This window comes from Anomalospiza imberbis, chromosome 2, assembly GCF_031753505.1.
Source record: "Anomalospiza imberbis isolate Cuckoo-Finch-1a 21T00152 chromosome 2, ASM3175350v1, whole genome shotgun sequence".
Classification (NCBI taxonomy): domain Eukaryota; kingdom Metazoa; phylum Chordata; class Aves; order Passeriformes; family Viduidae; genus Anomalospiza; species Anomalospiza imberbis.
This window is the reverse complement of record NC_089682.1, coordinates 347,497-363,787: the sequence shown is the minus strand read 5'-3', so window position 1 is coordinate 363,787 and position 16,291 is coordinate 347,497. Positions and strand designations below refer to the sequence as shown.

The window sequence follows — 16,291 nt, the reverse complement described above, 5'->3', positions numbered from 1 at the left end:
CTGCTGGCTGCACCCCCCATCCAGCCTTGTGTGGTGGAAAGTTCCACGGCTCTGGGCTGGAACAGGACATGGAGAGTGCTCCCACCTCCTGCAGTCCTGCTGAAATGCCCCTTTGCTGGGTGAAAGGAGAAGCTGTGCTGCAGGGAAGCTGGATTCAGATTTTGGGCTTTTTTCCCCTAATCCTTTTCCCCCAGCCCCTCGGTGCTGCTGGCAGGGCTGGGCCTTTGCCTGCCTGGCTGTGCAGGATAGAGGGGTGAAGTGCACATCCCTGCCCTGTCAGGAGAAAGGCAGAATCTTTGTTCCAAAACCATGCAAAACAAGGGTTTCATCATTCTGAGACACCAACATGTCTCTCCTTGCTGCTTTTTAGGCTGTTCCTGGAAAAATGTTGCTGAAACTAAGATGCTAACACAAAATCTTTCTACTGCAGTGAAAAGATGGGCTTCCATTAAGCCAAAATGAGTAAAAAAAAAGGCTCTTACCCATCCCGTGTGAGAGCTGCCCTCATCCCCTGCTCTTGGGATCTCACACATTTCAGATATCAAACTCTGACCAAGATGCACCAGTTTTCCTCACTGATGCAGAAAATGCTTTTGATCAACTTAATACATCAGCAGCAAACTATGGAGGGGTAAATTTCTGCCCAATCAGTGAATCTCTACGAATTTATATCCTTGCAAATATCCCAGCAGGAGAGGCCCAGGGCCCACAGGCAGCCACAGAGACACAGAACACAAAGAATTCAGAAAAGGTGGTTTTTATTGCCCGTTACAGACACAGGTGCCTCCTGAGGCCTCAGTGGTACTTGCGGGCCAGGGCATGGGCCACCAACCCGACCAGCTTCTGCCACGTGGCCTGGCAGGCAGGGGTGAAGTCCTTGGTGAAGTGGGCAGCCAGGACGATGACCAGGATGTCACCCAGGAGCTGCAGGGGGGAAGGCAAGAGGGAAATCAGGTCAGCAGAGTGCTGGGCACCCCCTCGCCCTGCACAGCACCCCGCGACCAGGGCCTCCAGCTCCCCAGTGGGTGCTGGCGCTGTGGCCCAGGGAAGGGCTGCCAGCTGCAGGACAAGAGCCCTGTGCTGGCCATGGGCATGAGTGCCCACCTGCCCCATCTCTGCTCCCTCTCACATTTTCCAGCTGCTAGACATTTTTCTGCCTTTCCTTTTTCTGCTGTGAAACCCCACACCTGCTTCAGCTGAGGGTCAGTGCGAGGTCCACCTTCTACATCCCCAAAGCCAGGCTTAAACAGAGGCTGAAGCAGAGGCCAACATCCTGCCCGTTTTCTCCAGCCATGCCTGCACAAGCCCCCAGACTTTTAGAGAATCTCCCTATGTTTGTCACCAGATTTGTCCCTGCAGCCCAGAGCCTAGTATTGCCCTGCATTATTGAATTCCCAGCCTTGCCCTGTCCCCCAGCTCCCACTCCAGTCAGCCGTGTCCTGTTTGGTAACGAAAATACAAGTTGCTGATGCCTGTTGGAAATCCCCCAGGCACTGAGATTCTCTGAGGGAGGAGGGACAAATGGTAAAGCTCCAAGGACAGCTCACCCTGAAGTTCTCGGGGTCCACGTGCAGCTTGTCGCAGTGCAGCTCGGACAGCTTGGAGTAGGTGCCCTTGAGGTTGTCCAGGTTCTTGATGGCTTCCCCGAAGGAGCTGAGCACCTTCTTGCCGTGGGCACGCACCTTGGGGTTGCCGATGATGGCCGTGGGGCTGGACAGGTTCCCGAAGTCAGAGAAGAACCTCTGGGTCCAGGGGTAGACGATCAGCAGCCTGGGGAGAGACACAGACAGTGAGAGCTCCCCGAGGGCAGCGCTTTCCCCCGCAGGTGCCACGGGCAGGCTCTGGAGCTGCACCCACCTGGCCAGGGCCTCGGCGCCGCATTCCTCCACGTTGACCTTGCCCCAGATGCTGGTGATGAGCTGCTTCTCCTCGGCTGTCCAGTGCACCATGGTGGCGGCTCTGCTGGGCTGCAAGAGAGCACGGAGCTGAGCTGAGCCCAGAGCCTGGGCCGGGTTTTATCCCCTGGGCCAGCCCTGCCCGGCCCCTCCGGTGGGGCCATTGGCTGGGACGGGCGGGGGTCCCCGCCGGGGGTCCCCATGCTGTGGTCACTCTGCAGTGAGGTGTGGCCATCAAGAAAAGCCCTGTGAGTCCCTTAACAGGCCGGGCCAGGACACAGGACCCTCTTATCTCTCCCTCTTTCAGCCCTGGCTGCCTGTTCACCACAGGCATGGCCATTCACCCCTCCCTGAGCAGGCACAGACCCCTCAGAGAGGTGCTTTAGAATCACAGAATTGTCTGGGTTGGAAAGGACTTAAAAGCCCACCTTGTTCCACCCCCTGCCATGGCAAGGACACCTTCCACTACCCCAGGTTGCTGCAAGCCCTGTCCAGCCTGGCCTTGGACACTTGCAGGGACGGTGTTGGTGAAGCAGAGGTCACCTCCTCAGCTCCAGGTTTCCAGGAATACCTGTGTGGGATGCCAGGGCGGGCTGCAGCTGTGAACAGGCTCCTCTGCTCTGCTCTGTCCAGTGTGAGCCCTTCAGGGGTCTCTCCCTGCTGGGAATGAAAGGCCTTGCACAAGGACAGCAGGACCCTGTCCTGTCACAGCCCCATCAGCAGCACCCATTTCCACCAGGTCGAGATCTGGCTACAGGCTGTTGTCTGACTCTGGCTGACACCTGCACAGGTGCTTTCCTGGTTTCCAGGCCTCCAGTGCAGCTGTGCCTCTGTGCTCAGAAAGGCAAAGCCAGGATGCTTGAGGTGTCAGGCATCCAGACACAAACCATGGACGTGGAATTGTTCCAGGCCAGGCTGGATGGGGCTTGGAGCAACCTGCTCTGGTAGAATGTGTGCAGGGAGCTGGAAGTGGGCGATTATCCAACCCAAACCATTCCCAGACTCTTCGAATCTGTGGCTTTGGGTCTGTCTGTGGTCGGTTTAAGAAGTCTCATCCAGACCTCCAAAATCTTCCAGTTACAGACTGATACTGGTCCATTGATCTGGGAAGGCTGGAGAGGGACTTCTTACATGGGGGGGGGGCAGAAATAGGACAAGGGGAAATGGCTTCCCACTGCCAGAGAGCAGGGCTGGCTGGGAGATTGGGAATTAGGAATTGTTCCCTGTGAGGGTGTGAGGCCCTGGCACAGGGTGCCCAGAGCAGCTAGGGCTGCCCCTGGATCCCTGGCAGTGCCCAAGGCCAGGTTGGACACTGGGGCTGGAAGCACCTGGGACAGTGGGAGGTGTCCCTGGAGTGGCACTGATGAGGTTTAAGGTCCCTCCCAAGCTGCACCATTGTGTGATCTCACTGGAGACACAGTGGCACGGGCCCATCACCGTGATCCCCTTGGCCATTCACACCTGCAGTCACACCGTAGCTCCTCACCACAGGGTTCTGTGAGACATTATTAATTTTTTCCATTCTAGGCCGTGGGAGAGGCCCTTTGAGCAGCCCCAGGCAGGCTCTGATAGCCCGGGCAGTGGGGCTGTGTGGGGCAGATAAAGGTATCGGCAGGGCTGAGCTCCTCACCTGCACAGCACACACACGACACGCCCGTGCTGCTCAGGAGATCTGGGGACTCCAGAAGTTGTCCAAATTCACCCTACAGAGCTCCAGGAGTGCGATGGAATACATGCAGCCCTGAATTCCCAGGAAGGCATTCCCATCCCTGAGCCAGCAGCTGCTCGCCCAGCTGGGGATGACAATAAATGGCCTCAGTGGCCTCTGCATTTATTACTTCTCTGCAGCCTGAATTCCCTGGCATTGAAATTAAAATCCAGGCTGCATCTGGGGCTGTTCTTAGCAATGCACTCACCTCGTCTCTGATAGGAGATTAATTTTCAGCTCTGCAAGGCCGAGCTTTAAAAGGGAAAAGATAATGATGCTTTTCTGCTGCATCTGAACCAGCAGCAGGGAAAAGCTCAGGGAGGGGCAGCAGGAGGGTGAGCCTGGGACAGGCAGGACAACATCAAACACAGAGGCTGGAGGGGAGTGTTGGTTGCAGCATTAATATTATTTTTTAAATGTGGTTAATAAATGCTGGGTTTCTGGAGCCTGTTGAAACAGGCAGAGACACGGCTCGTGGTGGGAAGCCTGCAGGCCTGGACCCACCTGTGACCCATCAGGACCTGGTTTTACTGGTGTGGGAGCAAGACGACTTTTCGTGGATGCAATGATGGCCATAAAGAGCTGAGGGGGAAGGAGGAAGGCAGAGCAAACAGGAGGAAGAGAGAATGGAAACGTAATTTCCATTCAGACAGGCCCACTCCATGCTGCTCTCCTGTACTGATCCCTCTAATGGCTGGTTTTATCCTCACAGCAGCTCTTTAACCTCTAAATCCCTTCAGATGGGCACAACAGCAAAGGAATAACAGCAGGTGAATCAGCCACTTAATCGGATTAGGGTCTTGTCCCTGTGCCTGGGGACTGTCTGTCATGGCAATGGCCTTTTGCAGCCACTCTGTAAATGTTCACATCAGCTCCAGCCCATCCTGCCCCGCAGGGCCCACTGGCCTGTTTGGCTGTGGCCAGTCTGGACTGGCTTGGAGGGCAGAGGTGATTTCTCACCACTGCACCACTGCTGCTGCAGACCCCCAGTAAGGGGTGGCTTCAGAATGGAGCTCGGGGCAGCAGGGGATATCAGGAACCCCTGGAAAATTGAGAGGGACTGGGGACAAGGGCTGGAGGGACAGGACACAGGGAATGTGTGCAGAGGCAGGGCTGGATGGGATCTTGGGAATTAGGAATTGCTCCTTGGCAGGGTGGGCAGGCCCTGGCACAGGATGCCCAGAGCAGCAGAGCAAAGCCAGATGCTCCCAGACTTTAGGGAAAGGGGCAGAGCAGGTGCTCTAAGCCCATGCAGGATGGGGTCAGTGATGAATCCAGGGAAATGCAGAATGAGTGTGTCTGAATCACAATTTGCACAACTGCCCCTGGCTGGGACTGGTTGTTGCCCAAACATGGTAGAAAAGAATTTCTGGAAATGCAGTTTTTTCCTGAGAAGGGAGAGGGATACCGGGAGACACCACAGGCAGCAGAGGTGTGGGGGCTCCACAGTGGAGACCCCAGGCAGGCTGGAACTGTAGAGCAGAGCTGGATGCCATCCCCACCAGGAGATCTCTCCTTCAGCCCCAGGCACTCTGCTCTCCGCACAAAGACATTCTATTTGATTCTCTGCTGTAACAACCGGGGAAATGCAGTGGAGGTTAAATGAATTCCTCTCTGCCCCTAACAAAATTCTCTCATTTCAGGATCCAGATTTAACCCTTGGTATCTTTTAGGTCTGACTCCAAGAGGTGTGGAGCACCCCTTGCTCTGACTGCTCCAGCTTGACCTCCATGCCATGTAATCAGAGAAACATGGGATATCCTGAGCTGAAAGGGACAGAATCCCCAAATCCCTGGGGCTGGAAAAGCCCTCCCAGCCCATGCGGTCCCAGCTGTGCCCCATGCCCACCTTGTCCCCAGCCCAGAGCTCTGAGTGCCACCTCCAGGGGACACCTGCAGGGATGGGCACTCCAAAGCTCCCTGGGCAGCCCCTGCCAAGGCCTGAGCCCCCTTTCCATGGGGAAATTCCTTCTGAAAAAGGAACTACAAGGATCATTGTGTCCAGGTTCTGGCCCTGCACAGGACCAGGACCACCCCAGGAATCCCAACACGTGCCTCACTTCTCATACAAACGTGTTTTAATTTACTTGGAGCCTTTCATGGTATTGCTTTAATTTTATAGGAAATCTCCTGGGTCTGGAATGTGGGTCCTGCTGACACTGCTGGGGGCTGGATGCAGCAGAAATGTCCGAGAACCTGCTGGGCAAGCAGGAGACCTGCCCTGACCCTGTTTGTCCATCCCTGTCTGTGTGTCCCTGCAAAGGGACCTAGCAGGATGTGGCACTGGAGCCACCCCAGCGCCACGGGCTCAGGGTCCAGAGCTGCTCCAGAGGGTGGTGACAGGTGACAGGATGACAGGCACAAGGCGAGGCCTAAGGGCCAGGATGTCTGGGGGAAAGATAAATTTTAGTGAATCTGCTTCAGAGTTATCCCCCAGCACAAGAACTCGGGCAAAACCACCCAGACAAGGGCAAAAGCAGATTCTCACTGCAGGCAGGCTGCCGCAGGACGGGCTCGCTGAGGGCAGAGGTTTTCCTGAAGGGTTTGCTCTGCCCTGGCCTTGCTGGGCTCCATCCCTCAGCACAGGAGGGACCCGGGCTGCAGGGAACACTGAGGGGACACTGAGGGGACACTGAGGGAGGGACGCGGTGCGTGGGCTGCGAAGGGACGGCCAGGGGAGGCAGACGGGTTTTCCAGCTGTGCCCGCGGCCCAGCCCAGCCCCGTGCCCACCGTGGAGCTGTGCTGGCCCCCGGGCTCGGGCTGCTGGCCCATCCCGGCACGCTCATCCCGGGCTATCAGCCGGGACCCCCGCCCGGGCCGGGCCCAGCTCCCCCCTATCGGCCCGGGCAGCCCAGAGCCGCTCCCCAGAGCCGGTCCCGATAGCCCCGGGCTGCAGCCCCAGATAAGCCCGGCCTGGGCGGCCCAGGCTGCTTGGGAACGGGCAGGGTCAGCACAGGGGCTGGACAGACGGACGGACAGATCTCCATCCACGCAGCGTCTCACCAGGTGTAGCTCTGCTACGGAATCCCACACTGGTTTGGGCTGGAGGGACCCTGAATCCCACCCAGTGCCACCCTGCCGTGGCAGGGACACCTCCCACTGTCCCAGGCTGCTCCAGCCCCAGTGTCCAGCCTGGCCTTGGGCACTGCCAGGGATCCAGGGGCAGCCCCAGCTGCTCTGGGAATTCCATCCCAGCCCCTGCCCACCCTGCCAGGGAACAATTCCCAGTTCCCAATCTCCCATCCAGCCCTACCCTCTGGCAGTGGGAGCCATTCCCTGGCTCCTGTCCCTCCAGGCCTTGTCCCCAGTCCCTCTCCAGCTCTCCTGGAGCCCCTTCAGGCCCTGGCAGGGGCTCTGAGCTCTCCCTGGAGCTTCTCCTCTCCTGCCCATGGGGTACACCGAGTTTTCCTGTCCTGTTTTCCTCTCAGGGCAGGTGAGAGCTGTTCCAGGACGGGGGTTCAGGGTCTCCCCCATCCGTGCCCGGTGTTCCCAGGCAGGATTCACACGGACCAGCAGGATGGGACAGGACTCTCCTCAGGGAGCCCTGCCCTCTGCTCCGGTAGCCGTGGGGCAGCTCCCCCATCCCCAGAGCTCCTGGGGGAGCCCAGGGCTCCATGGACAGGCTGAGCCAAGCCCTGCTGCAGGAAAAGCAGCTGAAGGACACCTGGTTGTGCTGTGCTGGCAGCAGGGGGTGCAGAGCAGGTGCCCCTCAGCCAGGTAGCCCCAGCCCCCTCAGAGAGAGGGCCTTGCTGTCCCTCAGCAGGCTCCAGCAGCCTTTGTCCCAGGCCAGGTGAGCTCCCAGGGGTCTCACCAGTGCTCCCAGCACTGCAGCTGCCGCAGGCCGAGCTGGCTCTGCCGATCGCTGCCTTGCAGAAGGTTCCCTTCCTCACAGACCTCCACAAAAAGCCCCAGCTTGTGTGGGAGCCACGAGAGCTGTCCTGGACCTCCCAACCCTGGGGCACTTGCTAACAAAAGGTTTTCTGTGTGCGAGGATGGCTCCAAGTCAGGCAAGGCCTTTTCTCCTCCTGGCATGGCACCAGCTGGGTCAGGACATGTTTTATGGGTCTTGTTCTGCCTTTCCAGCCTTTAAAGCTGGCAATGGACAGAGCCAGACCTGTTCCCGTGCTGGGGCTGGTTTTGGGAGGGCAGACCTGCCCTGACTCCACATCTGACCCCGACCTGCCACCGGGCTCTTGTTCAAGTAGCAAAAGGGGCTCTGAAAATGGGGTGGAACCGGGGGAGCTCCCTCTGCAGAGGCTGAGGGGTTGTTTGGGGCTGGAGGGAAGCTCCCCCCTGCCCCAGGTGAGGCACTGGACCTGGTCCTTGGGGCAGCCCTTGGCAGAGCCTCTCCCACTGCCCAGACAGAGACCACGGGGCTCATCGCAGCACCTCGGGGGTCCCAGGGCTGTGAGTGAGTGGGGGACTGGCCTGAGCTCCGTCACTCCTTCTGCCCAGCTCTGCCCAGCACCAGCACTGGGCAGAGCCAGGGAGCCCCAAACAACAGCGGAGCTGGGGTGGGCTCAGGGCACGTCCCACAGACCCCGCTACACCCCAGCCCAGAGCATGCTTCTGTTTGGGGCTCCTCTTCACACAGCCAGGCAGAAAGGGAGCTCTGAGAACAGGGTCAGGACCAGGACCAGGACCAGGGTCAGGATTGGGACAAGGACCAGGACCAGGGTCAGGATCGGGACCAGGGTCAGGACTAGGGTCAGGTTCAGGGTCAGGACCAGGACCCGGACCAGGACCAGGGTCAGGATCGGGACCAGGGTCAGGACCAGGACCCGGACCAGGACCAGGGTCAGGATCGGGACCAGGGTCAGGACCAGGACCAGGACCAGGACCAGGACCAGGGTCAGGATCGGGACCAGGGTCAGGACCAGGATCAGGGTCAGGACCAGGGTCAGGTTCGGGACCAGGGTCAGGACCAGGACCAGGGTCAGGTCAGGACCAGGGTCAGGACCAGGGTCAGAGTTGGGGTCAAGGTGAGGGGTCTCACCCCCATGCCCAGGACTGGAGCCCGTTCTCTGCAGTTTAGGGGATGTTTATGGGCTCTCCCATCACAGACTGGGAGCATGAGTTTGCACAGGCTCAGGGTGCTGAGTCACGGTGCCGGCCCCAGCCTGGCCGTGCTCAGGGGTGATAACTGGGGTGGCACAAACAGGAGCCTTGTGGGCAGTGATAAGGCAGCCCCTGGCCCCAGGGCAGTGTCCCCTTCCTGCTGAGTCAGACTCTGACACAGCAGAAAACACTTCTGCTGAGCCAGAGGGGGGAAACAGACAGCTTTTTTAATTTATTATTTATTTTTCTTAGCAGAACCAGGAGGGCAGCTCTGGAGTCCCCAGCACAGGCTGCTGACTCCTGTGTCAGTGGGGGGCTCAGGACCCTCCTCTGTCTTTGGGGCAGAGCCCGTGGCAGGCTCAGGAGCTCTACATTCCCAAAGGGATGGTGGGATACGTCCAGAGATCCAGCCCCTCTTCTCCGTCCCCCTTCTGCTGCCCTGCTGCAAGCCTGGGGGCAGGCTGTGTGGAAGGTGCCAGCTGCTGTTGAAAACTTTCCTGTTTCCCTAAGAGAGGGAATTTTACACTTTGTCCTCCTCCTCCCCTGCTCCCCTGTGCTGGCCACAGGCAGGGCTCCCCTGGGGAAACCGAGGCACAAAGCAGAGTGGCTGCTCTCCAGAAATGCCAGGGAATGCTCATGGCAGGGGCAGATCCCCTTCAGGATCAGGGGCATGTTTGCTGTCCCATGTCCTGCTCCTAGCCAGGGACACAGCAAGATAAAGCCTTCCTCAGAATGAATAGAATTCCTTAAAATGTTTAGAATTCTTTCCTTAGAATCTTAGCATCATGGCATCCCAGACTGGTTTGGGTTGGGAGGGACCTTAAAGCCCATCCATTTCTACCCCCCTGCCATGGCAGGGACATCTGCCACTGTCCCACGCTGCTCCAAGCCCTGTCCAGCCTGGCCTTAGCCAGGCTTTTACCCACGTTCTGACTGGACGGTGCTGCCCAGCCAGTTTGGGGGTGGGGGTGTAGTGTCCCCTTGACCAACCCAGCCCCAGGCCGGCGAGGTGGGTGCTGAGCCAGGTGTGCTCCAGCCAAGCTCTTCCTGTGCTCCCAACCCAGCCTCTTCCAGTGGGACTGGGGAGCTTTTGGGTCTGTGTGGTTTAGGGTGATCCACAGCAAAAAGTGACTGTGCTGGGGAGCATGAAGCTGTCCAGACTGAGCTCCATGGATTCAAAGGCACAAAATTCACCCAGGATCTCCTGTGACCCCAGGAACTTGTGTTTTTCACAAGTCCCTTCCAAACAGGCCCTGAGTGGGGGTCTGGAGGCATCCACACTGCCTCAGGAAAGGCCTTTTCCTTTCTACTTGGAATATGGCAACTTCCCGGGGCAGCCTCTGCTGGTTCATGCCCAGGGATCCACAGACCTCTGGGGATGCAAAAGGACCAAAAGATCCTCGGGATGAAGCAAAAGGACCAACCAATTTTTTGTTGATACAAACAGCAGCAAATCCACTTTTTCAGGCAGGGAAACTGAGGCACGGCTTAAAGTCGGGAGGGAAGAACAGCAGGAGCGACTGGGACAGACACGGTTTGTTCTCCCAGGACCCCCCACCTGCCATGAGGTCCTGCTGCTCCCATCAGTGTCTGGGCTTTCCAGCAGAGGTGCTGGGGTTTGGCTGCTCCAAGCCCATCCCTAGTCTTGGCTGTGGGTTTTCCAGCAGGCCGGGTTTGGTGCTGAGCTCTGCTGATTCGGGATTTCTCCACCGTCAGAGGTAAAACCCGGGTGGGGTCCTGGTGCTGAGAGGCACAGGGAGCAGAGCAGAGCTGGGGATGAGCTGCCCCTACCCTAGGCTCAGTTTACCCCACTCAGTTCCAGGCTGGAGCCACGGGGCAGCTGCTCCCCAGGGTTTGCAGCTTCCAGGTGTGGGAAGCACCTGCACCCCTGTCCCCAAAAACCCCTGCCCCAAATCTCCTTGCTGTGCACTGTCCCAGCCCCAGTGCCCCGGGGAGCCCCCTCGCTGCCCAGTTTGTCCATCCCTGCTAGGCAGGCAGGAAATAACGCTGTGATTTCAGGGTGCACCCGCCGGCCCCAGCTCTGCTCTGCCTGGCCCAGCAGCGCCCCAGCCCTGCCCCGGCTGCGGCGGGGAGCTGGGGAGATGCTGGTGTATGGCACAAAAGGTGCTGAGGTGAGGCACGTCCCCAGCCCCCCCGCAGCAGCCAGCATGGGCTGTGCAAAGCTGGGGCCAGGGAGGACAGAGATGGGGCAAGCAGAGGTTTGGGGCACTCAGGGATGACCTCTGGCAGCCCTCGTCTCTCGGGGTGGACACTGAGCTGGCGTTGTGCTGCTGCCTGAAGGTGACTTTCTCCTCCTCCTTCCACTCTGTGTGGTGTGGGGATGGTTGTTGGAGAGCTCCTCGAGGACTGGAGAACCTTCCCCCACATCACAGCGAGCAGCTCTGTGCGGGCCTGGGTCAGCCCGTGGAGCTGCTGATGGCTGGGAGGGGAGCAGAGCCTGGAAAGCCCCAGTTCTGGAGCTGGACAGTGGGCAATGGGGCCCAGGGTCTGGGCATGGCTCTGGACAGGCTCCTGGTCTGCTCTGGGGCCTCAGAGTGCCCACAGTGAATGGAACCAAGCGGGCGAGGGTCGTGTCCTGCCCAGACCCTCCCTGAGGAGGAGCAGGGCTGGGTGCTGCTGGCCGTGCCCACGTGAGCGCTGCTGCTGTGGCAGCTCTGGGGACAGGCACAGCTCTCGGGGACGTCCTTTGGCCACCAGGCTCCAGGCTGGGCCCCGGCCATCCGGGCTTGGTCCCGTGTGTGTGAGGGGTTGGATGGGGGTCACCACCAGGAGGAGAGGGCTCTGGGCCTGGCAGGGTCCCCCTGCACATCTGGGCTGGGGTCCCCAACAGGAGCTGACCCCGGAGCAGCTCCCGGGTTTGCCAAGGGACCTTTATGGACCCGTGGCTTTGGGCTCAGCCAGTAACTAGAAACCAGGTGGTTTCTCTTTAAAATTACACAAGTTCTGTCCTCCCTGCTTTGTCTCTGCTTCACCTGGAGCGTTGTGCCTGGCTCAGCCTGCTGGAAACAACGGCCATTCCACAATTAGCAGGCACTAATTAGGCTGCTGGAGCTTCCAGGGGATGCTGCAGCTCAGCCTCCTCAGCTGGCCCATTTAGACTTGGAATCACAGAATCGCAGACAGGTTTGGGCTGGAAGGGACCTTAAAGGCCATCTCATTCCAAGCCCCTGCACTGCCAGTGCCATGTCCCCAAGTGCCACTTCTCAATCTCTGCCCGGAGATCCTGGCAGAGCCTTGTCCACACGTGAGACCCCCTGTCCTGCCCCTCAGAGCTGTCCTCAGACCCCGGCCCCTGGGAAGGAGCTTTGGGACACACCGTGGGTGGCAGAGGCTTCCCCCGGCTCAAAACGGAGTGAGACAAACCCACAGGAGAGCCCCTGGGTCCCCAGCCAGCCCCTGGGTCTGGCACTGAGGAGCAACGCTGTGGGTTCTCCTTGTGCCCAAACCCCTCCGCAGGGAGCTGCGCGTGGCCAGGCTGGGACGGGAGCGCCTGGAGCTCCTGGAGCGACATCTCCCGTGCTTGTGCCAGGAGACTCGGCTGAGCCCCTCTGCCTCGGCGTGAGCCCTCCCAGTACCACTGGGAGCCCCGAGGGTAACTGGGAGCTCCGAGAGTAACTGGGAGCCCCGAGAGTAACTAGGAGCCCGGAGGGTAACTGGGGAGCCCCGAGGGTAACTGGGTGCCTGGGGACACCCGCACGGCCAGAGCAGGGTGCCGTCCTGCCCCTGAGAGGGAAGGTGCGGGGCCGGGATCCCGCAAATCCGCCTCCCCCTGGCCGGGACTGCCCCAGCGCGGGGCGAGCGGCGGAGCGCGGCTCGATGCTTCCCTCTGCCGGGGCTGCGGCCGGAGCGGGGCGGCCCGGGGTGCGGAGCGGGGTGTGGGGTGCGGATGTGGGATGGGGATGTGGGATGCAGGATGTGGAATGTAGGATATGGGATGCGGGATGTGGGCTGTGGGATGTGGGATGCGGGATGTGGGATGTGGGATGAGGAATGCGGGATGTGGAATGTGGAATGTGAGATGCGGGATGTGGGATGTGGGATGTGGGATGTGGGATGTGGGATGCGGGATGTGGGATGTGGGATGTGGGATGTGGGATGTGGGATGCGGGATGTGGGATGTGGGATGTGGGATGCGGGATGTGGGATGAGGAATGCGGGATGTGGAATGTGGAATGTGAGATGCGGGATGTGGAATGTGGGATGTGGGATGTGGGATGCAGGATGTGGGATGTGGGATGAGGGATGCGGGATATGGGATGCGAAATATGGGATGTGGCTGCAGGATGTGAGATGTGGGGTGTGGGATGTGAGATGTGGATGCAGGATGTGGCTGTGGGATGCAGGATGTGGGATATGAGTTGTGAGATATGGATGAGGTGAGGTGGGATGTGGAATATGGAATGTGGGATATGGGATGCAGGATATGGGATGTGGCTGCGGGATGTGGCATGTGAGATGCGGGATGTGGGATGCGGGATGTGGATGCAGGGTGAGGGAGGCAGATGCAGAGGCAGGAGATGGGATGAGATGCAGAATCCAGAGGCAGGAGGCAGATGCAGGATGCAAGAGGCAGGTGGGGGATGTGGAAAATGCAAATGCAGGAGGTGGGTGTGTATGCAGGGTGAGGGAGGTGGGATGCAGATGTGGATGGGGATGAGGGATGCTCCAGTCCCTGCTGCCCCCATCACCCTGTGGCCTCAGCCTGCACTGGGGGCTCCCCAGGTCAGCAAGGAGGGGAACTATCTCCACAGAGTCACACAGGTTGCCCCATGCCAGGTGCACCCAGAGCCTCTTGGTGCCTTGTGAGGACCTTCACGGAAATGTTTTTATTCCATTCATCTTCCTTTTGTCACATTCCTCCTTTTCCTGGAGCAGGGAGACAGCCCAGAAGTGGAGTCCCCGTGAGAGGCTGCTCTCCCGCACAGCCTCTGCAGAGAAACTTCACCTGAAGGCTTCTGCAGAGGAACCTCAGCGAGGCCTCAGTCAGAGACAGGACCCACGTGCCTTGGGGAGGTCTGGGGGATATGACTGTCACCACCTCCCTGCCACAGGGATCATGGAATATTTAAAGTGGCAAAAGACCTCCAAGATGGAGAGAAACTATTTACAAGAGCCTGGAGGGACAGGAGCCAGGGAATGGCTCCCGCTGCCAGAGGGCAGGGCTGGATGGGAGATTGGGAATTGGGAATTGTTCCCTGGCAGGGTGGGCAGGCCCTGGCACAGGGTGCCCAGAGCAGCTGGGGTTGCCCCTGGATCCCTGGCAGTGCCCAAGGCCAGGCTGGACACTGGGGCTGGAGCAGCCTGGGACAGTGGGAGGTGTCCCTGCCCTGGCAGGGGTGGAAGGAGATGATCCTTAATGTCCCTTGCCACCCAAACCACTTCCTGATTCCGTGATTCTCTGGTATGCCTTTTCATCTGGGAGCCCCATCTGTGGCAAACCCATCCCGTGGTGGGTCTCACAGCTCACACTCTGTCTGGGGTGACGCATCAGGCGGGAATCCCACCTCGAGGTGGGACCTCCCTCCCTTGTCAGCCCCTCTGCAGACCCGCAGAGCTGGTCCTTAAAGCTGCCCATCTCTGGGAGCTGCATGTGCTTTTCTGGTTAATCTTTAACTCCCCTTTGTGCCCACAAGAATAACTGTTCTCACTGATAACCCCTGCCCGATCCCTGTGATCCCTGTGGCTCTGCTCCCTAATTAACTGATGGAAACTGCTGATATCCCTGGCACAATAGCGTGGATATCCAGCACTCTGCTATACAATTTTAGACTTTACTGAGGTATTTATTCATTTTATTTTTAGCAAAGAAAGCAGGCACAGCATCATTCTCCATTAGACGTTTTTGTGGGAGGGAAATCAATAGAGGAAATTATGTTTGCTTCAAATATTTATGCTGTGACATCACTCAGGGTATGGGCATTTTTCCAAATTAACCACATGAAGTGTGCAAAGCACAAAGCCACATCTGACCATAAAAATGGCATACACAGAGTCATGGAATCATGGAATGGTTTGGACTGGAAGGGGCCTTAAAGACCACAGAATCAGAGAATCGTAGAATAGGATCCCTGGGGCTGGAAAAGCCCTCCCAGCCCATGCGGTCCCAGCTGGGCCCCATGCCCACCTTGTCCCCAGCCCAGAGCTCTGAGTGCCACCTCCAGGGGACACCTGCAGGGATGGGCACTCCAAAGCTCCCTGGGCAGCCCCTGCCCAGGCCTGAGCAGCCTTTCCATGGGGAAATTCCTGCTGCTGGCCAAGCTGAGCCTGCCCTGGCCCAGCCTGAGGCTTGGATCATCGTGAGAATTCACAACTCTCAGGTGGAATTTTATCACCCCAGTCTGTGCCATAATTCCAGTTGGCACCAGGTGATGAGTTTGCCCTTCAATTTTTAACATAATTTCTGCTGTCCTTCTGAGCTGTGTGACCCCCACCAGCCCTGTGAGGCTCCAGCACAGACCCCCAGCTCCAGCCCAGCTCATGCCATGACTGTGGGGTCCCATTTGGCTTCCTGCAGCTTTCTGGTGGTCCAGGACTGACCAGATTTTTGCTCTGTACACAACTGGAGTCACCACGGTGGGACCAGCAGAAGGTGTTGGCCATGAGAATGTCAGCAATGGGAGAAGAATTTTTCAGGAATTTGTGAATCTTGGACAGGCTGATCATGCCATACTGGGGATTAGCACAGCACAGGTGTGGGAGGTGCAGGTGTTCAAGGCCCTGGTCTCAGTGGTGGAGAAGGTGTGCATGGAATACGTCCTGTCAAAGCTAAAGCAGGGGGATTGGAAATAAAACCCCCACAGCCCGTGCAGCACCTGCAGCCCATCACTGTTTGCTGGACTGGGACATCCAGCCCCAGTCCTGGACTCGGACTGAGCAGTGTGGAGCTGCTGGGATCCAGTCCTGCCCAGCCTGGGAGCCCCAGCTCCCCCAGAGATCAGCACCAGCCACCTTCCTGCAAGGTCTCCTGGTGACCTTGGGCTCACTGGCACCCACCAGGACCGCAGGCCCTTTTCCAGTTCTCCTTTCTGGTCAGATAGTCCTCATCTGGAATAAAAGCACCGATTGTAATGAAATTTAACCCAAAATCTATGGGACACGTCTGCTCAGGCCCAAAGCAACAGCACAGTCTGTCCTCAGGCACTGGTTTATTCCTGCTAATTTTGGTTAATGGTAACAAGGAGCTGTTGTGGCTCAGCTAGGTGTTTGAATTTTGTGGGATTGACTTTCCAAGCACCCTCCCATCTGGAGCTCAGGACCCGTATCCGTGGCAGGGAGGTGGTCAGTGCCCAGCTGTCCCCGGCTGCAGTCCCACCCTCAGCCCCCTCCAACAGCCTTGAGGTCACTGCAGCCTCCCACGGAGAACTGCCATCAGCAAAATCCTCAGGGAAACATCCTCCCCCTGCCAGCTGGGAGTCCCTCTGGCACAGAGACTTGTTTCTTCTCTGGAACTTTATTTTCTCCTAGTGGAAGGTGTCCCTGCCTGTGGCAGGGGTGGAACTGGATGGGTTTTAAGGTCCCTCCCAACCCAAACCCTTCTGTTAGAATACATGAAATAAAAGCCTCTCTAAGTCCCTCAGGGAGAGAAAGGAATGCAGGGATTGAACTGGAA

General features: G+C 58.5%; 1 protein-coding gene across 3 annotated transcripts; it reads right to left on the bottom strand.

The window, feature by feature from the left end:
* Positions 1-741: 741 nt before the first annotated feature.
* LOC137467603 (hemoglobin subunit rho) lies at positions 742-8,655 on the bottom strand. Of its 3 annotated transcripts, none has more exons than XM_068179083.1 (4): positions 8,600-8,655; positions 1,858-1,967; positions 1,548-1,770; positions 742-924 (listed from the first exon to the last, which is right to left on the bottom strand). In XM_068179083.1, the coding sequence occupies exons 1-4, from the start codon at positions 8,603-8,605 to the stop codon at positions 796-798; spliced, it is 468 nt and encodes a 155-aa protein (XP_068035184.1). In that variant the 5' UTR covers positions 8,606-8,655; the 3' UTR covers positions 742-795. The 3 variants fall into 3 exon arrangements, with proteins under 3 accessions (XP_068035184.1, XP_068035191.1, XP_068035188.1); XM_068179090.1 differs by having other exon boundaries at positions 1,858-1,955; positions 8,601-8,618; XM_068179087.1 differs by lacking the exon at positions 8,600-8,655 and adding an exon at positions 3,526-4,072.
* Between the last annotated feature and the right edge of the window lie 7,636 nt (positions 8,656-16,291).

Coding starts and splice junctions, on each gene's coding strand:
- LOC137467603 (XM_068179083.1), bottom strand. Junction 1,771..1,857: donor GGCGCCGAGGCCCTGGCCAG/GTGGGTGCAGCT, acceptor GTCTCTCCCCAG/GCTGCTGATCGTCTACCCCT. Junction 925..1,547: donor TGGACCCCGAGAACTTCAGG/GTGAGCTGTCCT, acceptor TCCCCCCTGCAG/CTCCTGGGTGACATCCTGGT.